A 27867-nucleotide genomic window follows, 5' to 3' on the forward strand; every position below is an offset into this window, starting at 1 on the left:
ATCCGTTACTATATCAAAGACACCCCCTTGAAACCTAAAAAAGAGTAAATCAAATATTCAAATGTTTGCAGTGTTTTAATGAACTCATCATAGTAAAAGATAATCTGGTCATAACTGCCTTTTAACTGATAGTAAAATCCATTTCCCTTCAAATTGGCTTGTTGAAAAGCAGTCTGTCAGTTTTCCATAAAGGAAAAGTCTTTATCTGAAAGCGTTAGTTTAGTTGCTCAGCTCCAAAGTCTTGCCATCATCCTTAAATTCTCTTTCTCCTACACCCTGTAGCCGGCCAGAATATGTCCAGATTCCCGCGCCCACGGCTGCTGCTCTAGCTCAGTGTGTGGTCATTTCTCATGATTGGTGTCCCTACTCCCACCCTTGCCCCTTGCAGACATGTCCGTTTATGTAGGGGCTTCACTTGTGGCTCAGGTGGTAAAAAGTCTGCCTGCAATGCAGGAGACCTGGGTTCTACCCCTGGGTTGAGAAGATCCCCTGGAGGAGGGCATGGCAACCCACTCTAGTATTCTTGCCTGGAAAACCCCATGTACAAAGGAGCCAGGCAGGCTACATACAGTCCATGGGGCTGCAAAGAGTCAGACACGACTGAGCGACTTCACTTTTTTTTTTCTTTGCCCAGCTCCTCCACTGATTTGCCATCTTCCTTAGAACAGTCAAATCCTGACATTTTGCCCTAGAAGCTGTTTACAATCTGTACCGCTTCTTGTCTTTCACCCATCTTTCCATTTGACTTCTTGCTCACTCCTTGTTACACTGGCCGTCTTGCCATTCTTGAACAATCACAACTTGCACTTCCCCACAAGCCTTTGTACTTTCTGTTTATCTGCTTGGAATGAGAGCATCAACCACCACTCCCACCTCCCCCTCCAAGTAGCCACATGTCCAGTTCCTCATTTCTTTTGAAGATCTCTGCTCAGAGTTCATCTTATCAGTGAAACCATTCTTGACTGCTTCCACTTTGTTCCTTCTTACCTCCTTTTATCTCAGTGAGCTTATGTATTTACTTAAATATTGCTTGTTGTCTGCACCAGATGTAACCCACGTGATTGAGAGCAGGGATGGGGACTTTTGAGCCACTGCTATTTCCAAGTGCTGAGAACCGCTCTTGGTATAGTAGGTACTCAGTAAGTTTTATTGAATGGGTGAATACATAATTGAATATATTTGCATTTTACCAGTAAATTGGGTCTATGTTGGCCTTACTTGTTTTTTTTTAGAGAGTGAGTTGGCTAAAAGGTTGAAAGTGACTCTTTTTCGAATATAATTTTCTGTATTTATTTTGGGCTGTGCTGGGTCTTTATTGCTGCACAGGCTCTTCTCTAGCTGTGGTTCTTGGGCTTCTCACTGCGGTGGCTTCTGTTGTTGTGGAGCCCGGGCTCTGGGGCGAGTGAGCTTCAGTAGTTGCAACGCCTGAGCTCCAGAGCGCAGGCTCATTAGTTGTGGTGTGCGGGCTTAGTTGTCCTGTGGCATGTGGGACCTTCCCAGATCAGGGTGAGAACCCGTGTCTGGTGCATTGGCAGGCAGATTCTTTACCACTGAGCCACCAGGGAAGCCCTTGACTTTATTTTTGAATAAAGGTGTTATAAGAGATTGAAAAAAAAAATCATTGTAGTAGTAGAATTTGATGGCTTTTATTAGAATTACTCCCCGGTGGGTCTTGTGCTGGTTTCATGAACAGGTTAGCAAAGTATAAGAGGCCATGTCTGTTCTGCGGTCATAATTTTTAGGGAGAAGCCCATTGAACTTTTTGCTTAAGGGGGAGTTTGAGTGCTTACATAGTCCTTTTCTGTAGGAATCCTGCCCTTTGAACATGGCCCCAGACCCCGTGTAGCCACTGACTCTCCGGAACTGGCTCCCTTCTTGGTTTTGTGTACCTGGGTTTTTGGTTCCTAAAGAAACATTTGATGTGTTTTTATTCTGGTTCCTAGTGAGATAATTTTAAGTTCTTAAACACAGAAGGATGAAACAGGTGTTTGTAGCAGCTTTCTGCATGAAATGAGGAATGAGGAATTTTCTTTGATGTGGAAATCGCAGTTCTCTGCTTATCAGCCCCCTTCCCTGCCCTCACACCTAAACAAAGGGCTTCTTTCCACCTGGGTATGGCTTGTTGTCACTGTGGGTCATCATATTCATTTCTAGGAAATTAAATTTCCTATCTCTGATAGCTCGGTTGGTAAAGAATCCATGTGCAACGAAGGAGACCCCAGTTCGATTCCTGGGTTGGGAAGATCTGCTGGAGGAGGAATAGGCTACCCACTCCAGTATTCTTGGGCTTCCCTTGTGGCTCAGATGGTAAAAAATCTGCCCACAATGCGGGAGACCTGGGTTCTATCCCTGGGTTGGGAAGACCCCCTGGAGAAGGGAAAGGCTACCCACTCTGGTATTCTGGCCTGGAGAATTCCACGGACTGTATAGTCCATGGGGTCACAAAGAGTTGGACACGATTGAGCAACTTTCACTCACTCACTCACCCCTTTAAGTATTAGTAAACTGAGACTCTAATGGAAGAAAGGACAGTGAAAACTGTTTCAAAATTATATGCACCACAGGGAGTATCTAGTCCTTCAATCCTAGAGACCCGTGAAAGGAAGCATTTCGAGAGACATTTTCATGCCTGAAAATATCAGAGACAGTTTTGCCAGGAAGCAACAGGACAGGAAGATGGTAGATTCTTGCCCAATGAGATGTTTGCTGGTTTGGTATTTCATCTTTGGCTGTTGTTGCCACATTTGACATTCTCAGCTGCTTTTGAAGATTCTGCAAAAGAATAGTAGTATTCATTTCCAGCAGTACAAATTCGGTAAGTGGTCAGCGGATTCATGTTGCAATGTGTTTACAACCTCCTGGAGTTTTTTTCTTCCTTCCAGTTTCTCCTTTGAGGTTTATGCTTCAGACTTATAGAAACTACAGACTCTGCCAGTTTACGGCCCAGGCGCAACGTTGTCATGAAAGAGCACTTGACTCTGACATCAGAAGTCTTGGCAAGTCACCTTCCCTTTCTGAGTCTCTGTTTCCTCACGGGTGAAAGGGAAATTGTAGGGACTGTCTCGAAGGGTTGTTGTGAATACGAGGTAATGTGTTGCAGTACCCGTGAAAACGCTTGGAAAATAACTCTTCAAATGGAAAGCACTGTTATTATTAAGGATTATTTGAATCTTCTGATGTCTTAACATCTAGAGAATTTCACTTGTGGAGAATGCAAGTTGTCCATAGGTTTTGATGCACAGAGGTGCGTTTTTATTGTTTCTTTCAGAGGACCCCGAACGATGTAAAGTTTCTTTCAGCTAGCCTGTAATTGACTGGCTTTTAAGTAAGGCTGCATCACGCATGGCTGGCGTGATGTCTTGCTCTAATGAAGAGATGCAGTGAAGACCTACTTTATGTAGATGTTGAGGTGAAATACAAAGATGTACATAATAAGCTTATAAAGTAGCCAGAGAGGCAGAAATAAACCCCTGTAATTAAACACATTGCCTGATTAGGCATGCGAGAGTTACCAAATGCTGCAGGAACATAAAGGATGGAAAGAATGACTCCAATTCTGTGGCTGGGGAAAGTCTTTATTTTGCAATACCTGGAGAATAGGTGATTTGAGGGTTTTGTTTTGCTGCTGAGTGTAGTATTCTTTTATGCCAACTATTTGGGTGGCTGGCTTCCAAAAAAAAAAAAAAAGTGTTCTATTTTATCCACTGGGTTTCTGTGAGTCAGTAAATGATCATAGTGTGTTTTTAGCACAGTTATTAATGTCATGTCTGGGATCATCTGTGGGTCTGTGAATCACTGAGCGATGAGGGGTGGTTCTTGCCCTCAGAGTGCTTCTGGCTTGATGGAGATGGGTGAGCCTACCATCATTAGGAATGTGTAAAGTCTGTGATAATGTGACGTGCTGTGATTGGGGAGAAGTTGAACATGGATCTCATTGGCCAGATAGAAAAAGGGCTGGAAGGGGCACAACAGGTCCACCCAATGGGAATTTCAACCATCCCTTAGGATTTCAAGGTCTCTCCTGTATTTCTGACTTCAGGACTGAAATTGCAGCTGCTTTGTTGTTTCTGATGAACAGTCCATCCAACTTATGTGTTGTTGTTTTTTTCTCCTGTCAGTGTTTTTAAATATACTTTTAACATGAGTCACTCCTTAGGTCTCAGACATTTTAAGCAGTATATATGAGGAAGTGTGTAGTAAGTGACTAAGAGAGCATGGGGTGAGTGGGCACCTGAAGACTTAAGCACTAAAGTCCAAACCCTAGTGATGAAAAATATTTAAAACTTAATTGGTCAATATGTAAAAACAGCAGCAGGAGTGTAAAATTAGACTTGGCTAGCTCTTAGTTCGGAGAAGGCAATGGCACCCCACTCCAGTACTCTTGCCTGGAAAATCCCATGGGCACAGGAGCCTGGTAGGCTGCAGTCCATGGGGTCGCTAAGAGTGGGACTCGACTGAGCGACTTCCCTTTCACTTTTCACTTTCATGCATTGGAGAAGGCAATGGCAACCCACTCCAGTGTTCTTGCCTGGAGAATCCCACCAGCCCTGTCTCCGGGCTCTGATACCTCAGTACTCGCTATGATCAGCACAAAGACACACACCGGCCCCACCACACAGTATCTCTGTCATCAAAACCATGACCCCATTCAGGTTTTGTCCCTAAGAGCTGAAAGTGTGCACAAGTGGGGGAGCCTGGTGGGCTGCCATCTGTGGGGTCGCACGGAGTCGGACACAACTGAAGTGACTTAGCAGCAGCAGCTCTTAGTTGGAGCTTCCCAGGTGGTGCTAGCAGTAAAGAATGTACTTGCCGAAATGGCAGCCCACTCCAGTATTCTTGCCTGAAAAATGCCATGGACAAGAGGAGCCGGGCAGGCTATAGTCCATGGGGTCACAAAGCGTCTGAGTGACTGGGCACCACTGGCTGCTTAAGTTACTGACCTAGTTATTGGGCTTCCTAGTAGTTCAGTTGGTAAAGAGACCACCTTTAATACAGGAGACCTGGGTTCAGTCCCTGGGTTGGGAAGATCTCCTGGAGAAGGGAATGGCTACCCAGTACTGTATTCTTGCCTGGAGGATTCCATGAACAGAAGAACCTGGAAGGCTAGAATCCATGGGATCGCAAAGAGTCAGACAGGCCTGAGTGATGAACACTTGTGCACACTTTCAGCTCTTTGGGACAAAACCTGAATGGGGTCATGGTTTTGATGACAGAGATACTGTGTGGTGGGGCCGGTGTGTGTCTTTGTGCTGATATACAGAGTACTGAGGTATCAGAGCCTGGAGACAGGGCTGGTGGAAGACAGCTAAAGGCAAGGAGGATTCCCAGCCCATCATTGTGAACAGAAAAAAACCTCACAGTCAATGACAGATTATTCTCTTCCAACACTTATTTTAGACTAGAGATTCTCTTGGCTGGAGGGTATTGCCTTGGTTTGACTTGTCACTTGCCTTTTGCCAGTGTAGAATCTTTGATTATTTCTCGAATCTAGTGGGGGGTGTGTGAGAGTTGGATAGACTAGCACTTTTCATTTATAAGAACTAAAGAAAGCCTCCTCTTTGTGTTGCCCTGCTCTGATGATAGGAAACTGAGTTGGAGAAGATATTGGTAGAATCCTAGTACTCAGCGGTCTCCCCTTTCTGCTCTATCCATACTGAGTTTCCTGGTCGCCAGTAATGATCAGATACCCTATGGGTCAAACCATGTGACTTAATACAGAGTGGAAACTTCTGTTTTTATCATAGTTTCTCAGAATGTGTAATTGATTAGTTACTTTCATTCCATCATTCATTCATCAAACATTTATTAAGCCCATAGTCAGAATGTCCTTCTCATTTCTGGGGCATTACCTCGTTGACCGAACTGGCTTCTTTTGACAGTTGCTGTGGAAGTGTGGAGCTACCTTTAATTAAGGATTCTATCCCTAACTATGTTATATTTCCTCCTCCCACTGCAGTCACTGATCTTTTGGCCATCTTCATAGGTTTGCCTTTTTGAGAATGTCATGTAGTTGGAATCAGACAGTATGTACCCTTTCACACTGGCTTCTTTTGTCGATTGATATGCATTGAAGTTTCCTCTGTATCTTCTCATGACTTGATAGCCTAGCCACAGAGATAATCCTCTTGCCAGCCTCCTGTTCGTTGATTTATACTCATTTTCTCCTTCAAACCAGGCGTATGGCTAACAGCAGTACTGCTTTTCCATCTGCTAGCTCACCAACATTTTAAGGATGTTATGCAAACTTTTTAGCCACAAACCTGGCTCTTTCCCAGGAAGCCAGATCTTTGGGCAGTTGACTCACCCAGTGGCCAGGTGTAATTGAAGCACTCTTTTTCGCACAGTGTTGTTGTAGGTGATATTATGAACATCTGATTTTCGGGGCAGGCAGATGTGTAGTTGGCGCTGACGAGTCAAGACATATTTATTCCTAGTGTTATGGGGCTGCGACTCCTGTTCTACAGCAGTGGTGTAGAGGAGTCATTTGCCCGTGTAGAGTGCTAATTCGAATGAACTTTGTTCCTCCTTGATTTGTGCTGCTTTTGCCACCAGGAGGATTTACTTCATGCTATTGTTGATCATAGACTGTGATTCACCCCCAAATTCCTTCTTTGCCTCTTGGTAGCTCAGAAAGCAGCATAAATAATTTGCAGGTAAACAAATGATTCACATGCTGAAAGAGTATTTATTTATTTTTATTGAGTCTGTTGTTTGTTTTTTTTTTTTTTTAGCGGTTTTAGGTTTATAACAAAATTGAAGGATGGGTACTGAGATTTCCCGTGTACCCTGCTGCCCCAACACATGCATGGTCCCCTGCATTATCAATACCTCTCAGCAGGATTTTTACCACAGACCTAGGTTGACAGATCATAATCACCCAAAATCCATAGTTTACCTTAGAGTTCACTTTTGATGTTGTGCCATCTAAGGGTTTGGACAAAGTATAATAACATGTATCTGTCATTATATGGGGCTTCCCAGGAGGCACTAGTGGTAAAGAATCTGCTTGCCAATGCAGGAGACACAAGAGACACGGGTTCAATCCCTGGGTCAGGAAGATAATCTGGAGAAGGAAGTGGCAACCCATTCCAGTATTCTTGCCTGGAAAATTCCATGGACAGTGGAGCCTGGTGGGCTAAAGTCCACGGGGTCACGGAGAGTCGGACACGGCTGAGCCACTGAGCAGCTTCTGTCATTATATAATCATTGAGGGTGTTTTCACTGCCCTGAGCCCTGCTCTTTGCCTATTCCTCCTTCCCCTGTAACCACTGTCCTTTTTACTGTCTCCATAGTTTTGCCTTTTCTAGAATGTCTTAAAATTGGAATTGTACAGCACGTTGCCTTTTCAGATTGATATCTTTCACTGAGTGATATGCAATTAAGTTTCCTCCATGTCTTTTGGTGTCTAGACAGCTTATTTCTTTTTAGCCCTGAATAATATTCTAGTGTGTGGATATACCAGAACTTATTTATTGATTCACCTACTGAAGGACATCGTGGTTTCTTCTAAATTTTAGAAATTGTGACTAAAGCTGCTGTACACATCTATGTGTAGGTTTTTGTGTGGACATTAAGTTTTCAGTCCCTTTGGGTAGATACCAAGAAGTGCTGTTGCTGGATTGTATGTTACGAGTATGCTTAGTTTTGTAGGAAATCACCAAACTGTCTTCCGAGATAGCTGTGCCATTTTGCAGTCCCCCAACGATGAATGTGGAGAAGGCAATGGCACCCGACTCCAATACTCTTGCCTGGAGAATCCCATGGGTGGAGGAGCCTGGTGGGCTGCAGTCCATGGGGTTGCTGAGGGTCAGACACGACTGAGCGACTTCACTTCCATTTTTCACTTTCATGCATTGGAGAAGGAAATGGCAACCCGCTCCGGTGTTCTTGCCTGGAGAATCCCAGGGACGGGGGAGCCTGGGTGGGCTGCCATCTATGGGGTCGCACAGAGTCGGACACAACTGAAGTGACTTAGCAGCAGCAGCAGCAACAATGAATGAAGAGTGCCCATTGTGCCACATCCTTGCCAGCATTGGGTGGTGTCAGTGTAGTAGATTTTGGCCATTCTAATGGATACGTAGTAGTATCTCATTATTGTTTTGATTTGCATTTCTCTGATGCTTTATGAGTAGCGCATCTTTTCATGTGTTTATTTGCCATTTGTCTGTGTTCTTTGATGTCTGTTAAGGTCTTTTGCTTTTTTAAAAAATTGAGTTATTTGTTTTCTTATTATTGAGTTTTAAGAGTTCTTTATGTTTTGGATCAGACTTCTATCAGATGTGTGTTTGGTAAATATTTTCTCCTGGTCTGTGGCTTGTCTCATAATTCTCCTGATATTGCCTCTTACAGAGCAGAGGTCATTTTTATTTTATTGTTTTATGTATTTGGCTACACTAAGTCTTAGTTGCAACATGTGGGATCCCGTTCCCCGATGGAACCGAACCCAGGGCCCCTGCATTGGGAGCGTGGAGTCCGAGCCACTGGACACCAGGGAAGTCCCACACATCAGAAGTTTTTTAATTCAATGAAGTCCAGTGTATCAATTATTTCTTTTATGAATTTTTGTCTTTGTTGTTTTATCTAAAAAGCCACTGTCATACCCGAGGTCGTCTAGATTTTCTTCCGTGTTCTAGGAGTTTTATAGTTTTGCATTTTGCATTTAGCTCTGTCATTCATTTTGAGTTAGTTTCTGTGAAGACTGTAAGGTCTGTGTCTAGGTTCGTCTTGCATGTCGATTCACAGTTGTTCCAGCACCATTTGATGAAGAAGCGATGTTTCTTCCATAGTGTTGCCTTTGCTCCTTTGTCAGAGGTTAGCTGACTGTGTTTGCGGGGGTCTGTATCTGGGCTCTGTATTTTGTTTTGCTGATTCGTCTTTTGGTAATACCACACTATACTCTTGCTGTCACACTCTAGTAAGTCTTGAAGTCACGTAGTGTCATTCCTCCGACTTGAGTCTTCTTCAACATTATGGTGGCTCTCCTAAGTCTTTGAATATTTTTTCTCTTTGCCTGAAAACAAATAGGTGGTGGCTTACATTTCTGAAACTTGAGGTGCCTGTTTCATACCGTCGAGGCAGCAACTGCAAATCTTACCCTGAGGAGATCAGCCTCGCTTTCTCCCGCTTTCTCTTCTCTGTCAGTATTTCATCAACTCGGAAGCACATATTGTGCCTCTCCTTGGCACCAGGTACTGGCATTAAATGGTAAGGCCTGTTCCCGAGTCTGCGGAGTGCGAGAGGTGCTGAGGGCAGTCAAGAGGGGCCTGGGTGAGGCGCTCTCAGGGCTGGGAGGGAGGTTTGTTAGCTGGGTGAGAGGGTTTGGGAAGCTTTACAAATGAGATACCTTTCCATGGAGCTTTGAAGGGTGAGGAGGGGAGTGTCCGAATGGAGAGGGCTGAGTCGGGGCATTCAGATAGAGGAACTAGCAAGAGGGCGGTACTGGGAAGCACAGTACACCCAGGGTAACGCAGTGTGTGTGCCTGCTGAGGCATACAATTAGAAAGAAAGTACCTCTGGGTGAAGCCTGGAGAGCCTGCTGTGCTATCTCAGGACTTCCCCCTGACTAGGCTTATTGGATATTTCGTTTTGTTGAGATACAATTCACATAATATAATATTTACTGTTTTAATGATGGTAAAGTATACGGTTCAGTGGTTTTTACTATATATACAAAGTTGCCATAGCCACCATCACTATCTCATTTCAGAACATCCACCGTCATACCCCCGTCCCTTGTCTCCCAGACTCCGGCAACCACTAGTCTACTTTCTATCCCTATGGATTTGTCTGTTCTTGGACATTTTGTGTGAATAGAATTATCCAATACATGGCCTTTTTTGTCTTGAGTTATTTCACTTAGCCTAATGTTTTCAGAGTTCATCCATGTTGTAGCAGTCTACAATGCCTTGTTCATTTTTGTGGCTAAATACTATTCCATCGTATGACTAGACCACACTTTGTTTATTTGTTCATAGGTTGATGGATGTTGGATTGTTTCCTCTTTCTTGGTTGTTACAAATGATGTTGCTGTTTGTGTACCAGTTTCTGTGTGAATATGTGTTCTTAGTTCTCTTGGGTGTATACCTAGGAGTGGGATTGCTGGGTCAGATGATAACTCCATATTTTGAGGAATTCCTGAACTCTTCTAAGTCACTGTGTTTTTTCAGCCGGGGCAAAACAGACTTAGGTGCTGTTTTAACATCACACACTTGAGGTCAGTGTGTGTTTTTTTGTGTTTGTTTTTTTGATATGGAGTATTTATACTGCTGTTGCCTTGTTTCACTACTTTAGAGCATCACAGTTCACAGCAGGAAAACATATTTGGCTCTTTAAAATTCCATTGATGTGATTACTGTAGAGCAATCTGTACCCAGTAGCACATAGTGGGACAGAAATAAGTACTGTCAGGGTATTGACGTTCTCTGTCTAGGATGTACTGTCGAGAATGAGTTTTTCTAGTTTAAAAAGAACCCTTGATTAAATTATAGGCTATTATTAGGGAGCTTATTGTACATATAAACTGCACTTGGATTCCCTGTAATTTGTTATAATTAATGCAAGAGTTCAACAGCAGAAAGCAAGGATCAGGTTGTGGCATGCTTTGCTCTTTTGCAACACCTGGCTATCATTGGCCTTTTTTTCACTAGCAGTTAAGGCCCGTGTCTGTTTGTGTGCATTTAAACAAACATTATCCTTTTTAGGAAAGAATTGCGATCCTTTGACTCACTGAAACTTAAGGAGCCTAGGTAAGAAGTTAAGTGTCTCTGGCAAAATGGACTATTGATCAGTGATTGCCAAGACAGTCTTGTCTCTATGTATTTGAATGTGTGCACGTTTGTATTTTCAGGTATGCATGTGTGTTGGCTTGTAGTGTGAAAAAGGCAAGAAGAATAACTTTCCCTTTTAAGGTTCTCTGTCGAGTTATGGTTTAGCCTTTTCCTTTCTTTTATCCCCACTCTGTTGGTTTGTTTCAGTTTTGCATAATTGCAGGCAGTGTGGAAATCTGTAAGCTGCTTGATGATGCAGAGTTCTCATTGACTGTCAACCTGAACATTTCATTAAATAGAAAAGATTTTAGATAGTTCACGGCTCAGGTACCGAACACATTATTATACTTGAATAATCACAAGCTGGGATCTCCTCAGAGGCTTTGAGGACAGAGGGGCTGAGAGAGGGGAGCCTTCAGGTTTGTCGGGTTGCCTGCTCACGTGTGGGCTTCCCTGGTGGCTCAGCTGCTAAAAAATCTGCCTGCAATGCAGGAGACCTTGGTTCAGGTCTGGGTCGGGAAGATTTGCTGGAGAAGGGAGAGGCTACCCACTCCAGTATTCTCAGGCTTCCCTGGTGGCTCAGCTGGTAAAGAATCCACCCGCAATGCAGGAGACCTGGGTTGGGAAGACCCCTTGGAGAAGGGAAAGGCTACCCACTCCAGCATTCTGGCCTTGGAGAATTCCGCGGAGAATTCCATGGACTGTATAGTCCAGGTGGTTGCAGAGAGTTGGACATGACAGAGTGACTTTCACTTTCATGCTCACGTGTTTATCTGGTCCTGGCAGATAGAGAGCAGGGTGGGCCACCCTCTCTATTATCTGGATTTACAGCTGTGAACACTCTTCCGAATGGCTGGAATGTGCTGTTCCTCTCGTATTGGTACCTCTGTCAGTCTAAGAATTAGAATTATGCTTTGCCATCCCATATCCCCAACTTTAAGGGCAACTTATGTTCAATCCCCTCCTTTTTTTTTTTTTTTTTTTTTTTGTAGTAGAGAAATTTGTGTGTTTATTTCTTATTGGCCCAATATAATGCCAACCAGAAAGTAATGCAAGCGTTTCAGCACCTGCTGCAGTGTCCTGGGAGAAATGGGTTTCTAGGACATTCTAGCAAGATTCTTCTGATATTGCTGATTTTACTAAAGAGAGTTTTCTAATGAGGAAAGGACAATTTAAGTCTTCAGTTCAGTTCGGTTCAGTTCAGTTGCTCAGTTATGTCCGACTCTTTGCAACCCCATGAATTGCAGCACGCCAGGCTTCCCTGTCCATCACCGACACCTAGAGTTCACTCAAACTCATGTCCATTGAGTCCGTGATGCCATCCAGCCATCTCATCCTGTCGTCCCCTTCTCCTCCTGCCCCCAATCCCTCCCAGCATCAGAGTCTTTTCTAATGAGTCAACTCTTCGCATGAGGTGGCCAAAGTATTGGAGTTTCAGCTTTAGCATCAGTCCTTCCAAAGAACACCCAGGACTGATCTCCTTCAGAATGGACTGGTTGGATCTCCTTGCAGTCCAAGGGACTCTCAAGAGTCTTCCCCAACACCACACTTCAAAAGCATCAATTCTTCGGTGCTCAGCTTTCTTCACAGTCCAGCTCTCATGTTCATACATGACCACTGGTAAAACCATAGCCTTGACTAGATGGACCTTTGTTGGCAAAGTAATGTCTCTGCTTTTGAATATGCTATCTAGGTTGATCATAACTTTCCTTCCAAAGAGTAAGTGTCTTTTGATTTCATGGTCGCAATGACCATCTGCAGTGATTTTGGAGCCCCAAAAACTAAAGTCTGCCACTGTTTCCACTGTTTGCCCATCTATTTCCCATGAAGTGATGGGACCAGATGCCATGATCTTCGTTTTCTGAATGTTGAGCTTTAAGCCAACTTTTTCACTCTCCCCTTTACTTTCATCAAGAGGCTTTCTAGTTCCTCTTCACTTTCTGCCATAAGGGTGGTGTCATCTGCATGTCTGAGGTTATTGATATTTCTCCCAGCAATCTTGATTTCAGCTTGTGCTTCTTCCAGCCCAGCGTTTCTCATGATGTACTCTGCATAGAAGTTAAATAAGCAGGGTGACGATATACAGCCTTGACGTACTCCTTTTCCTATTTGGAACCAGTCTGTTGTTCCATGTCCAGTTCTAAGTGTTGCTTCCTGACCTGCATATAGGTTTCTCAAGAAGCAGGTCAGGTGGTCTGGTATTCCCATCTCTTTCAGAATTTTCCACAGTTTATTGTGAGCCACACAGTCAAAGGCTTTGGCATAGTCAATAAAGCAGAAATAGATGTTTTTCTGGAATTCTCTTGCTTTTTTGATGATTCAGCGGATGTTGGCAATTTAATCTCTGGTTCCTCTGCCTTTTCTAAAACCAGCTTGAACATCTGAAGTTCACGGTTCATGTATTGCTGAAGCCTGGCTTGGAGAATTCTGAGCATCACTTTACTAGCGTGTGAGAAGAGTGTAATTGTGTGGTAGTTTGAGCATTCTTTGGCATTGCCTTTCTTTGGGATTGGAATGAAAACTGACCTTTTCCAGTCTTGTGGTCACTGCTGAGTTTCCCAAATTTGCTAGCATATTGAGTGCAGCACTTTCACAGCATCATCTTCTAGGATTTGAAATAACTCAACTGGAATTCCATCACTTCCACTAGCTTTGTTTGTAGTGATGCTTTCTAAGGCTTACTTGACTTCACATTCCAGGATGTCTGGCTCTAGGTGAGTGATCACACCATCATGATTATCTTGGTCGTGAAGATCTTTTTTGTACAGTTCTTCTGTGTATTCTTGCCACCTCTTCTTAATATCTTCTGCTTCTGTTAGGTCCAGACCATTTCTGTCCTTTATCAAGCCCATCTTTGCATGAAATGTTCCCTTTGAATCTCTAATTTTCTTGAAGAGATCTCTAGTCTTTCCCATTCTTTTGTTTTCCTCTATTTCTTTGCATTGATCGCTAAGGAAGGCTTTCTTATCTCTCCTTGCTATTCTTTGGAACTCTGCATTCAGATGCTTATATCTTTCCTTTTCTCCTTTGCTTTTCACTTCTCTTCTTTTCACAGCTATTTGTAAGGCCTCCTCAGACCGCCATTTTGCTTTTTTGCATTTCTTTTCCATGGGGATGGTCTTGATCCCTGTCTCCTGTACAATGTTATGAACCTCTGTCCATAGTTCATCAGGCACTCTATCTGTCAGATCTAGTCCCTTGAATCTACTTCTCACTTCCAGGAGAAATAATGTATAATCATAAGGGATTTGATTTAGGTCATACCTGAATGGTCTAGTGGTTGTCCCTACTTTCTTCAATTTAAGTCTGAATTTGGCAATAAGGAGTTCATGATCTGAGCCACAGTCAGCTCCTGGTCTTGTTTTTGCTGACTGTGTAGAGCTTCTCCATCTTTGGCTGCAAAGAATGTAATCAATCTGATTTCGGTGTTGACCAGCTGGTGATGTCCATGTGTAGAGTCTTCTCTTGTGTTGTTGGAAGAGAGTGTTTGCTATGACCAGTGCCTTCTCTTGGCAAAACTCTATTAGCCTTTGCCCTGCTTCATTCCATTTCCAAGCCCAAATGTGCCTGTTGCTCCAGGTGTTTCTTGACTTCCTACTTTTGCATTCCAGTCTTCTATAATGAAGAGGACATCTCTTTTGGGTGTTAGTTCTAAAAGGTCCTGTAGGTCTTTATAACACTGTTCAACTTCAGCTTCCTCAGCGTTACTGGTTGGGGCATACATAGACTTGCATTACTGTGATATTGAATGGTTTGCCTTGGAAACAAACAGAGATCATTCTGTCGTTTTTGAGATTGCATCCAAGTACTGCATTTCAGACTCTTTTGTTGACCATGATGACTACTCCATTTCTCCTGAGGGATTCCTGCCCGCAGTAGTAGATATAATGGTCATCTGAGTTAAATTCACCCATTCTAGTCCGTTTTAGTTCGCTGATTCCTAGAGTGTCGATGTTCACTCTAGCCATCTCCTGTTTGACCACTTCCAATTTGGCTTGATTCATGGACCTAACATTCCAGGTTCCTGTGCAGTATTGCTCTTTACAGCATCGGACCTTGCTTCTATCACCAGTCACATCCACAGCTGGGTATTGTTTTTGCTTTGGCTCCATCCCTTCATTCTTTCTGGAGTTATTTCTCCACTGATTTCCTATAGCATGTTGGGTACCTACTGACCTGGGGAGTTCCTCTTTCAGTGTCCTATCATTTTGCTTTTTCATACTGTCCATCAGGTTCTCAAGGCAAGAATACTGAAATGGTTTGCCATTCCCTTCTCCAGTGGACCGCATTCTGTCAGACCTCTCCACCATGACCCACCTGTCTTGGGTGGCCCCACGGGCATGGCTTAGTTTCACTGAGTTAGACAAGGCTCTGGTCTGTGTGATTAGATTGACTAGTTTTCTATGATTATGGTTTGTGTGTCTGCACTCTGATGCCTCTCGCAACACCTACCATCTTACTTGGGTTTCTCTTACCTTGGACGTGGGGTATCTCTTCAGGGCTGCTCCAGCAAAGTGCAGCTGCTGCTCCTTACCTTAGACGAGGGGTATCTCCTCACAGCTGCCCCTCCTGACCTTTACCCTTTTCTTAATAATAACAGTGGCAAAACAATCTGTCTTTCTCTCTTGTTCTCCCATCCCGGTAGTTTTATGGAAAAGCTTCTTCAGTTTGAGGATTTTCAGGATGGATTTTCAGGGCACCGATAATGCCCCCTCACTCTAGATTGTCACCGTGCTACTGACCGTGCGCATGGGAAGAGAAGGGTCGATTGGACTGACATTGAACTTAGAGAAGGGACGGGCATATGTGGCCCTCTGGTAACACTGCATGTGCATAGCTCTATAGGCGAACAGAGTGCTGTTACTGACCTGTTCTTAACTATGAAGGAGCATTTTCTTTCTGTCCCAGATCTCCTTGGGCACTGGGCGCAAAAGAGGTCAACCTGTGGATGGTATCTGCTGATCAGACAGCTTCAAGTGTTATTAATACCTTAATTGAGGGAAGTCTGTGTAACTTTTAATGATCTGTAATAGGGAAGTATGGTTACTCAATGCAAGGCAGTAAAGACTGTATGTAATACTGATGATGAACTCCTGTTTACTCTTTAAAAACATGTTGCATTTAGAAATAAATGCATTTAAGAGACTAGTCTGCATCTGCTTCTGGGTATAGCCTCTCCTTTTAGGTAGGAGCCTGTAATCCGAGAACCCAGTCTCTAGATTTTACTTTTTTCCCCTCAGTGCGTCTTTCAAGGTTGTCAGTGAGTAGTTAGAATGCATGGCGCGGTCTCTTTCTCCTTCCTTCTGCCTCCGGGGGAGGAATGTGCAATATCCCAGAGGCTACTTCTGGGAGAAAACACAGATCTGAGTAATCCACGGGCCAAACTGTGAAACGTGTCATGTAATGTCTTCACAGAACAGCTTCTGCGTCAGTGTTTGTCTCATACGCTGTGGCATAGATGCTCTAGCAGGGGCGGGAGGGCAGCATGGTTATCGAAGCCTGGGATCATGAAAACATGAAAATCACCCGGCAGTGGTGTTTGTATTTTCGTTTCTCTCTCTCTTTTTAATGTGGCTGTGCTGCACAGCTTGCAGTGTCATAGTTCCCCAGTCAGGGATTGAACCCAGCAGCGAAAACTTCGAGTGCTAACCACTGGACCACCACGGAATTTCCTGTACTTTTATTTCCACAATACTTTTTGACTTCAGTGAAATTGATGGCTTGCCTACAACGGCTGGGAATCCGATCCCACTCTCGTCACCTCGTGGTTGCCGTGCAGAAACGGATCTCCAAGCTCTGGTCTGTGTGGTCCTGCCTTTAAGGAGCAGTATTACCTTGGACCAGTCCTCCTCCCTCAGTGGAGTTTCCTTCTTCAGAAACGAAAGACCTGGACTTGAGTTGTTGAAATCCTTCGGTTATTAGATCACTTAGGCTAACTCATGCTGCCACAGTGCATGACCTCCAGCTGTGCGTGGCTTTCAAAACCAAAGGCTCACTCTTCACCATCCTCCATGTCCGCTGTGTCCACTGCCGTCTTTCTCTGGGGCTCAGACTAACTGAGCAACCGTGCCTGCTTGGGTGCTGCACGTCTCACGGCAGAGGGAGGCCGAACAGGGAGCCCGACACGGGTTGGAAGGCTTCTGCTTGGAATCTGCACGCGCCGTTTGCTCCTCCACGTCGCTGACCCCAGAGCTAACCGCAGAGTTAATTCGGTAGGTGGCTGTGCCTCTCTGGGAGGGGCAGCCCCGTGGCGCATTTCGGCAGACTTTCAGAACAGTGATACTGACTTTTCGCCCTCCTGCCTCCACTATCCTGTGATTTTGGCCCAGGCTCTTGCCCTCGTGGGTAGAAGCCCAACCAAAATCACATCTTAATTTTATTTATTTAGTTTTTTGTAGCATAGTATGTGGGATCTTAGTTCCCTGACCTGGGATCGAACCTGAGCCATCTGCATTGGAAGGCAGAGTCTTAACCACTGGACTGCCAGGGAAGTCCCCCCAAGTCACATCTTAAAGCTTTCAGATTTTCATGTCATTCCTGTGTTTAAGGCATTTCTGCTGAACTGGACTTGGAAAGAATATTTCATTTGTGAGAGTCGGCGGGGGGAGTACTTCAAAAGCAGCACGTACTCTGCCTCCGAGTTCTCTCGCCTCATCTGTGGTTCTGTGGCAGCACAGTCCATACTTTCCAGGCCAACACATGGAATTTCTCAATCTGAGAAGTATCAATAGACCTGCAAGGGAAATAGGCTTGCTCAAGTGCTTAGATAGAGTCCTCATATGTGAATTAAAATGAGAGACGAAAGATCTTAGCGGTACATCTGTAAACATTGAGGATAATGTTATGGGGTTTTGAAAGAGTCTTTTGATACCACTGGCAGAAGTACTGAATGCCTTATTGATTTAACTCACTGTGGAGTTTTTTTTTAAACTTTCTTTTCATAATCTTAGGGAGAGGAGGGAACATGGAAAAGTCCCTTATTTTCTTGAGTTTGTGTAGAAAATATCCTGATGCTGGGAAAGACTGAAGGCAAAAGGAGAAGGGGATGACAGACGATGAGATAATTAGATAGCATCACTGATTCAGTGGACATGAATTTGAGCAAACTCTGGGAGATACTGAAGGATAGAGGATCCTGGCATGCTACAGTTCCTGGGTTTGCAAAGAGTTGGACATGACTTAGTGACTGAACAAAAACAAAATCAAGACAGGTGAAATCTCTAGGGATAGGTTCTCAGTGACTTCCAGTTTCCAGGTGTGATGTTTAATAGCACCAATTACCAGGAAGCCTTTGTTACTTTACCCAGAGAAACCTGCGTTCAATCCACAAATTACTATTCTCTGGAGATTCAAAACAAAAAACTTTGAAAATAGAAATGTAACCCTTATTCAACAAGCACAATTATGTTCACTAATTCTTAGAGAGAAAGCAAAATCTTCACCTAAAAGCATTCATTGGACCTCAGCAGTCAGATGGACTATTTCCAGGTCTTTGAATATAAAAATTATTTAAAAGTTTTCCTTGTGGGCTTGGGTTTTCAAAGAGGATCCCTTTGGAAAGTTGGCAAATACTTACTTTCCTGGCACAAAGTTTGGTTTTTTTCTTTTCCCCCTCCACCCAAAGCTATGACAGGGTGGAGTGGAGTATACTTCCATGAAATTGCATGTTTCCAAAATAGGATTCACTGTTACATTTGACTTCTGTTAGAATTGAATCTCTAATCAAAAATAAGCAAAAACCAAACACTCTAGAAATAGAACTTCAGCTCATATTCTCTAATTTGGTCTTCATATAGGATAGAATTATTATATTTTATAAAAGTGCCTTTTGAGCAGAAATGTAGCAAACAATCAATTAACAAAGTGGTTCAGATTCCATTCCCGTGTCTGTGATCTCATGTAGTAATATCCACAATCTCAAATGGCTGTTGTACCATATCATTAACGCTATTCAGATTCTCTTGTAGTCTGGATGGCTTCCAGGAAAGAGCACCGCATTCTTCAGCTCCTTGGTTTAGTTTCCCAGTATTAGACCACGTTTAACCTAAAGGACCAGGAAACATCCTGGTGTTCCCTTGCTAGTGGATTGGGGTTCGCTGTTGCCTAGCATTGGATCTGTAATAGAACCTGCTCATGTGTTTTATAGAAGGATAATTGTAGCTGAAAGTTGGGATCAGCAAGGTAAAAATAAAATCATGACTATTGTTTAGCTGGATCCTGTGGATTATATTTCCCCAAGGTCTCAGCTGCTCATTCTTTCCTCCAGGTGATGGGCAAAAAGGCTTCTAGCTGTGGTAGCTAATGCTAGGATAATACCTTTTACAATGCTTTTACTCACTGGTTCTTAAGCATTAAACCCTTAATAGTGCACTAGAGAGAGAAACCACGACAGCAATGGTCCGGGAGATGATGAGCATCCTTGCAGGGCAGAGACTGCCTTTAGACTTCTCTAGGAACTCTTCAGCTTCTAGCCGAGTTGGACGTACAAGGAAGTGCTTAATGACTATGTGTGAATATCCATGCGCGGAGCAGAAGATGAGTCGAAACCACTTGAGCTAGAATGGTTTCATGTATACAGAAGAATTTCAAACATTGTATGAACAGGAGGAGTAGGCAAGCTTTACTCTCCCTTCCCACCTTGAAACTGTGTCTTCTGGCTTGTTTGGGTTTGGGGTTTTGTGCATGTTGTTCTTGTGAGATTCCCATTGTAGCTTTCTTCAATAAACATTAACATTCCTTCCTATCCTGAGAGTCTCTTCTTGAGGTTTTGAGATGTTGTGTTTATTTGTTTTTAATATCCAATAACTTTTCTGAAAAAAGCCGCGGGTGGAGGGTTCTCTGGTCATAGGCTGGTTAACACTTTTCCTTATCCCTCTTTTCTTACTCCCCTAGTTTTGAAAGTGTGGTCTTCAGATTCTAAGTGACCCTCCTTTAAAGGTCTAACTGCTTTCACAGTGAATTCTTGCCACTTGAAAGATCTTTGATGCCTAAGGACCCCTTTGTTTGCCTGGGTGTCCATAGGAAGGTGTTCTGTCTGAGAACCAGCTAGGTTATAAGCATGAAAGATCTTCCACGAAAGTGTTAGTTGCTCAATTGTGTCCGACTCTCTGCAACCCCTTGGACTATAGCCTGCCAGGCTCCTCCGTCCATGGAATTCTCCAGGCAACAAGGGTGGAGTGGATTGTTGTTTCCTTCTCCAGGAGATCTTCCCAACCCAGGGATCGAACCTGGGTCTCCCACATTGCAGGTAGATTCTTTACCATCTGAGCCACCAGGGAAGACCCACCAGGGTCTAAGCATAAAAGATCTTCAGTGAAAGTCTCCCAAGCAATTCTGTAAGTCTCTTGAGGGAGAAGTTACCTTTTATGAATGAGTAGACCTTTTGCTGTTTCCTGGAGAATTGGCCCAGAAGCACAAGAGAGGTGCCAGAGAAAAATCAAGAACCAGTTTGGGGACAGGGAAAGAGTGAGGCAGAGAGATACTGAGGAAAAACCCTGAAGGACGGGTGGAGGACACCCCAGAAAACGTGGACTGTAGCTTCGCACCAGAAGAAAGCTCCCAACGCCTGTGTCTCCTTTCTTCCAGGAGATGTACCTATAGTGTACATCAGTAGACTATGGTTTTAGACATGAAACTGTTATTTAAGTAAGGGCTATAAAACGCTGGGCTTTGCTTGTATTGATACTTAATAAGGGTGCATGCTCCTTGAAGCAAAGGTGCTAGTGTAAAGCATTTTTGTTGGGGCTCTTGATTTGCTGAATGAAACTGTGGAACCTGTGACCCTTGGCACTTGCCATGTGCGGGCTGGCCATCCTTCACCTTCCAACAGCAGACACGCAGGCAAACAGCAGGCGTGTGGATCCCAGGAATGTATGGGACTGCCCTTCTGTGATGGTAACTTTCTTTGGGTGAAACATCTGAAAAATATGCCTGAGCTTAGGGACTTGACTTGAGTGAACAGGGAGGAAAAATGGAAGCTAGAGGTAACATGTAACATATTTTAACTCTGCAGCAATTCAGGTTTCTTAGGTCTTCAATACTTTGATCCGCTCTCATGCTGTTTCTTTTTTAATTCGTGTACAGTTACTGCTTCAAAATATTTTCATTTACTCCGATTCTCTCCAATGAAGAATGAGCAGGCGGGTCATGGCTTCCCCTTTTCCCGCCATTGTATGTTATTCCCAGAAACTCCGTCAACAAAGAAATGCACACACACACACACACACACACACACACACACACACATAAGGGCGGTATCTTCAACTTTACAGGATTTTAAAAAGCATCCTATCTAGTATTTGCTCCAAATTATGCACACTCAGAAGCAGCAGACCGCCCCTTGAGTACCAGGAAAAGACTTTCAATCACAAGTTTTTAGATGTAACCTCTGTTCCTATTTATTGAGATTTAGACTCCACGATGCCTTTAACCAGCTAAGACTGCAATGAGTAGGTGAGGGCAAGGCTGTGTCCTCTGAACTCAGGGTGGTGAGTGGACACAAAGATTTTTTTCTACACATACCAGGGACTTGTCTCTGAAAATCAGTGAAGATACTTGTTATGTACATTAATTGATTTCAGTTCAGTTCAGTCGCTCATTCGTGTCTGACTCTTTGTGACCCCATGGATTGCAGCATGCCAGGCCTCCCTGTCCATCACCAACTCCCAGAGTTTACTCAAAGTCATGTCCATTGAGTCAGTGATGCCATCCAACCATCTCTTCCTCTGTCGTCCCCTTCTCCTCCAGCCTTCAATCTTTCCCAGCATCAGGGTCTTTTCCAGTGAGTCAGCTCTTCTCATCAGGTGGCCGAAGTATTGGAGTTTCAGCTTCAGCATCAGTCCTTCCAGTGAATATTCAGGACTGATTTCCTTTAGGATGGACTGGTTGGATCTCCTTGCAGTCCAAAGGACTCTCAGGAGTCTTCTCCAACACCACAGTTCAAAACCATCAATTCTTCAGCACTCAGCTTTCTTCACAGTCCAGTTCTCACATCCATACATGACTACTGGAAAAACCATAGCTTTGACTAGATGGACGTCATGTCTCTGCTTTTTAATATGCTGTCTAGTTTGGTCATAACTCTTCTTCCAAGGAGCAAGCATCTTTTAATTTCATAGCTGCAGTCACAATGTGCAGTGAAAATGGAGCCCCACAAAATAAAATCTGTCACTGTTTCCACTGTTTCTCCACCTATTTGCCATGAAGTGATGGGACCAGAAGCCATGATCTTAGTTTTCTCAATGTTGAGTTTTAAGTCAACTTTTTCACTCTCCTCTTTCACTTTCATCAAGAGGCTCTTTAGTTCTTCGCTTTCTGCCATAAGGGTGGTGTCATCTGCATATCTGAGGTTATTGATATTTCTCCCGGCAATCTTGATTCCAGCTTGTGCTTCATCCAGTCCAGAATTTCTCATGATGTACTCTGCATATAAGTTAAATAAGCAGAGTGACAATATGCAGCCTCGATGTGCAGCCTTAATTGATTTAGTCAGCTGATTTTGACAGGAAGTCAAATTATTGACTCACTAGTGGACCCCCTGAGAGGTAGGGAAAATAGGGGAAGGTTGGTAAAAGGGTACAAACGTTTAGATAGAAGATGACTAAGAGCTGAGTAACTAATGACTGTGGCTGATAACACTATACTGTACGTGTGCTCAGTCGTGTCCGACTCTTTGCGACCCCTTGGACTGTAGCCCACCAGGCTCCTCTGTCCATGGGATGCTCCTGGCAAGAATACTGGAGTGGGTCACCTTTTACTCCTCCAGGAGATCTTCCTGACCCAGGATTCAAACCCACATCTCCTGTATCTTCTGCACTGGCAGTCAGATTCGTTACCACTGCGTCACCTGGGAAGCCCTGCTCTACTGTATAACTTTGTATAATTGTATTGAAATTTTCTAAGAGCATAAAACAATTTTTAACCAAGAAAAATGAGAATAAATAATAATATTCTCATATATACATGTATATGCTGCTGCTGCTAAGTCACTTCAGTCATGTCCAACTTTGTGCAGCCCCATAGATGGCAGCCCACCAGGCTCCCCCGTCCCTAGGATTCTCCAGGCAAGAGCACTAGAGTGGGTTGCCATGTCCTTCTCTAATGCATGAAAGTGAAAAGTGAAAGTGAAGTCGCTCAGTTGTGTCCAACTCTTCACGACCCATGGACTGCAGCCTACCAGGCTCCTCTGTCCATGGGATTTTCCAGGCAAGAGTACTGGAGTGGGATGCCATTGCCTTAATGGACCCTGTAAAATGATTATGAATATTTTAGGTGAAAGATAAAATGGTGGTAGGAAAAATTGGTGGCTTTTCTAATAGATACTAAATTTGACTAGAAAAAATATTTAGATAACTCAGAGTGTTGGTCTTTCTAATTTTAAGTAAACGTTTTCCCACTAGAGACTTCCCTAGTGACTCAGATGGTGAAGAGTCTGCCTACAATGTGGGAGACCTGGGTTCAATCCCTGGGTCAAGAAGATTCCCTGGAGAAGGGAACAGTAACCCACTCCAGCATGCTTGCCTGGAAAATCCCATGGGCGGAGAAGTCTGGTGGGTCCCCAAAGAGTCGGACACGACTGAGCGACTCACACACACTTTCCCACCAGAGGCTGACGTGGCTGTCTTTACCCTGCCCTGTAGACTCAAGAGGAAAGAAGTAGAGAACTGTTTTGTAGAGAGAACTGGACTCTTCTTCTCAAATAGGTGCTAGGTTGACATGTAATAGGCTTCCGCAGTGGCTCAGACAGTAAAGAATCCGCCTGCCAATGCAGGAGACCTGGGTTTGATCCCTGGGTTGGGAAGATCCCCTGGAGAAAGGAACGGCTACCCACTCCAGTATTCTCGCCCGGAGAACCCCATGGACAGAGGAACTGGTGGGCTACATACAGTGCATGGAGTTACAGAGGGTCAGACACGACTGAGTGACGAACAGTGCTGCTGACATGTGATGATGTCCTTGATATCAAGGCAGAGACAGCAATAATTTGCTCTCAGGACTGATTGCCTCTCTCCAAGAGAGCAGGGTTTTGGGTCACTCCTAAGTTCCCTTGGTTGACATGCTGAAGTTTTGAAGGCATTACAGAGTTGTGGTTACCAGGAGCAAAGAAGTTGTTAGCATTTGCCAAGAATTAATGCCTAAAAAGTGTGACTGTTCTAGAGGTAGCTTGTTTTAAGAGTATATTTAAAGGAAGTGGAGTCCTGGGATGTAAAGTTTGGGGTAAGGAGATTTCAAAACGCTTAGGTAATTCTAATTATGATTTTACTGGCAAGGAAACAATAGCACTCTGTTAGCTTCTGAGAACAGTGGTCTGATCTGAGGTTGATGTTGTATACGGGCACATTCTGTCTGTCTGCACTTTGCTGCTTTGAGGATGTACTTTGGGTTGGAAGGCTCAGTGTCACATTTGATTAGATTTTTATGAGTCACAGATGTGGAGGGTGAGCCTGACTCCAAAAAGCTTTATCCTGTCCATTAGCAGAATTCTAAATGATTTGGCCTGTTTGTCTTCTACCCTCTATAACCTTGGGATTTAAAAAAACAGTGTGTTCCCATAATTTTTTTTTTTCAGGAATGCACACTGTGGCGTGGCTTTGGCAGCTGTGTGTTGTGCGTGTCCAGGTGTGCAAGAGTGCTCCCATCCTCAGTCTCTTGTTATGAAGAGCTGGTCCTTATCAGTAGTTCCTCCTGCCGGCCTGCCATGAAATGGTGTGATGAGAGCACTTTCGAACTCAGAGCGAAGGGGACGTGGCACCTGCCACATCAAACAAAGACAAACAGGGCAGAGGTCACTTTCCATCTTTTATAGACCTGACCTTTATCGACATCACCTGTGTATCCTGCTGTGTGCACAAGGGGTCATATCTAGAGGCATTCATGGCGTGGGAATATATTCCAAGTATGTGTTTTTAAGGTTATTTCTTCTTCTGTTTCCATGAATAGATATCAGTATTACCTGCAAGTCAAAAAAGACGTGCTTGAAGGGCGGTTGCGGTGTTCGCTGGAACAGGTGATCCGGCTGGCAGGCTTAGCTGTGCAAGGTAAGAGTGGGGACCGGTGTGTGACAATCCAGCTTGTCTTGAATGCTGGCACCACTAGCCTCTCGGAGGGAAAAGTTAAATTTACTTAAATGATCCCTTCGTAACTCTTTTTACATTTTGAGGTATCTTACATTAAAAGTGCAGAGGTAGTGACTTTTGGTGGCAGGATGGTGGATTCCTCAAAGCTGTTTGCAAACTGCTCAAGCTTGTATAATTTTAGTTTTATTTGAAGAAATAGCAGCTTTCATCCTGCCTCTAATTAAAACTCCATTGCAGGGTTTGTAGACCATTTTCTTAGAATTTTTCCACTGCCCAGTGTGGTCATATTTTGCGGCTTGATGTTATGACTATGTGACTTTCACATCAGTTTCAAGTATGAGAGCTTATGACATTATAGTGTACTTTATTCTGACAGTTAAAGAGAGAAATTTAAAATGCAGTGTTGTAATGTGAGATAGCTAATGTGTGTTAGTCAATTTATCTTTCATCCTACCCTACTTACATCGATCTAGATCAGTCAGACAGCTCTTTTTTTTTAATCTTCTGTAAATTTTCACACCTATTTGTGTTGCACACTGTGTAATCTTTTACATATATTTATACATTTTTCTTTATCGACTGGTAGCTTCATTGTCTTTAGTCATGTTAAAAACAAGAAGATAAAAGACAAGTTTCTTTTTAAAAAGAAACATGTTTCCCTTGCAGAGACTTTCCTTAAAATCCTTAAAATCAGATACCATCCAAATATACGCCTGTCAGCTGCAGAGTCCTTGCTGTGTGGATTGTTACTTTAGAAGCTGTGAACTGAACTTCTCATCCCAAACTCTGCACTGAAGTTAAACCTTCTAGATTTAAAATGCCTAAAGTGGCAGCCTTTCCTTGATAACTTTCATTCCTGGGGTATTAATGGGTTAGCAGTTTGGGTTGGCCGTATGATGCTTCTTAGTTAGCTTCTCCCTGTGGATTGGAAGTCTGAAAAATACATTGTATCTCATCTGTTCACCTAAAGATTGGAAAGGGAAGGAGCAATGCCCAGACTGCATAACAGAACCATCAGTGGTTATAATTGAAAAATCAAACAGTGGAGAAGATACCCTTAAGGGGGGTGGTGCAGAGAAAGATCTGGGGGGTCCCTCATCTTCCAATTGGGTCTTTCTCCTTTAAGTGCTTCCTTTTCTTCTTCTTCTTTTTTTAACTCTCTATTTCCCCCTCTCACTCTTCCATCATTGGGCTCATTACAAGCATCCTGGTTATTGGAGGGACCTCAGTGATCACTTTTAGGCTGAAGGAAGTTGGTGAACTTACTCTGGGGTCCTTTTACTTGGATTCTTGAAGTTCGCTATTCAATCTGATGAAATCCTGTAGCTATAATATTTGTAGAATATTTTTTTCTGAGAACTTTCATTGGGCAGTTAGAAAGTCAAATCAGGAAAGATATAAGCTGTGACAAGTATGATAACAGATGACTGACCTTGGAAATAGGCAGAGCTGTCGGCCTTTGGTATTTCCAAATGCCTCACCTCAGCAATACATGAACCGTGAACTTCCAGATGTTCAAGCTGGTTTTAGAAAAGGCAGAGGAACCAGAGATCAAATTGCCAACATCTGCTGGATCATGGAAAAAGCAAGAGAGTTCCAGGAAAACATCTATGTCTGCTTTATTGACTATGACAAAGCCTTTGACTGTGTGGATCACAATCAACTGTGGAAAATTCTGAAAGAGATGGGAATACCAGACCACCTGACCTGCCTCATGAGAAATCTGTATGCAGGTCAGGAAGCAACAGTTAGAACTAGATATGGAACAACAGACTGGTTCCAAATAGGGAAAGGAGTACGTCAAGGCTGTATATTGACACCCTGCTTATTTAACTTCTATTCAGAGTACATCATGAGAAATGCTGGCCTGGAAGAAGCACAAGCTGGAATCAAGATTGCCAGGAGAAATATCAATAACCTCAGATATGCAGATGACACACCCTTATGGCAGAAAGTGAAGAGAAACTAAAAAGCTTCTTGATGAAAGTGAAAGAGGAGAGTAAAAAGTTGGCTTAAAGCTCAGCATTCAGAAAATGAAGATCATGGCATCTGGTCCCATCACTTCATGGGAAATAGATGGGGAAACAGTGGAAACAGTGTCAGACTTTATTTTGGGGGCTCCAAAATCACTGCAGATGGTGACTGTAGCCATGAAATTAAAAGACACTTACTCCTTGGAAGGAAAGTTATGACCAATCTAGAGAGCATATTCAAAAGCAGGGACATTATTTTGCCAACAAAGGTCCATCTAGTCAAGGCTGTGGTTTTTCCAGTAGTCATGTATGGCTGTGAGAGTTGGACTGTGAAGAAAGCTGAGTGCCGAAGAATTGATGGTTTTGAACTGTGATGTTGGAGAAGACTCTTGAGAGTCCCTTGGACTGCAAGGAGATCCAACCAGTCCATTCTAAAGGAAATCAGTCTTGGGTGTTCTTTGGAAGGACTGATGCTAAAGCTGAAACTCCAGTACTTTGGCCACCTCATGCGAAGAGGTGACTCATTGGAAAAGACTCTAGGAGGGATTGGGGACAGGAGGAGAAGGGGACCACAGAGGATGAGATGGCTGGATGGCATCACCACCTCAATGGACATGAGTTTGAGTGAACTCCGGGAGTTGGTGATGGACAGGGAGGCCTGGCTTGCTGCAATTCAGAGTCGGACACGACTGAGCGACTGAACTGGGCTGAACACCTTATAATTACTTGTAGGAATTTATACGTACTTGTATGTGCAAGCTTGCCTTCTTGGTAACGTCTTTACACTGGCCTTCTGTGTGGATCCTTTATTCTTGGTACCTTAAAGATGTCTGGATCCATTTCTACCTGAAAGTGAACATTTAACATGAAATTTAAATATCATACTGTGTTGATTTTTTTTGTTGTTGTTGAGAGCAAATAGGATAAGATGCAAGACATTTATTGATTTATGATAGAGGTTCTCTGTATTCATTTTACGTGTGTTCAGACTTACAATTGTGAGATGAAAACAGGACAAAACGGAATTCGGGGCATCTTGTAACACATGGAGTT

At 43.5% G+C, this 27867-nt stretch overlaps 1 protein-coding gene across 2 annotated transcripts in view; it reads left to right on the top strand.

The window, feature by feature from the left end:
- The window catches only part of PTPN14 (protein tyrosine phosphatase, non-receptor type 14), a 188884-nt gene that overhangs the window by 107599 nt on the left and 53418 nt on the right, over positions 1-27867 (top strand). For both annotated transcript variants that reach the window (XM_018060733.1, XM_018060734.1), the window contains exon 4: positions 24705-24802. In XM_018060733.1, coding sequence (XP_017916222.1) covers positions 24705-24802 — 98 coding nt within the window. The remainder of the gene's footprint in view (positions 1-24704; positions 24803-27867) is intronic.

This window comes from Capra hircus, chromosome 16, assembly GCF_001704415.2.
Source record: "Capra hircus breed San Clemente chromosome 16, ASM170441v1, whole genome shotgun sequence".
In the NCBI taxonomy this organism is placed as follows: Eukaryota; Metazoa; Chordata; class Mammalia; order Artiodactyla; family Bovidae; genus Capra; species Capra hircus.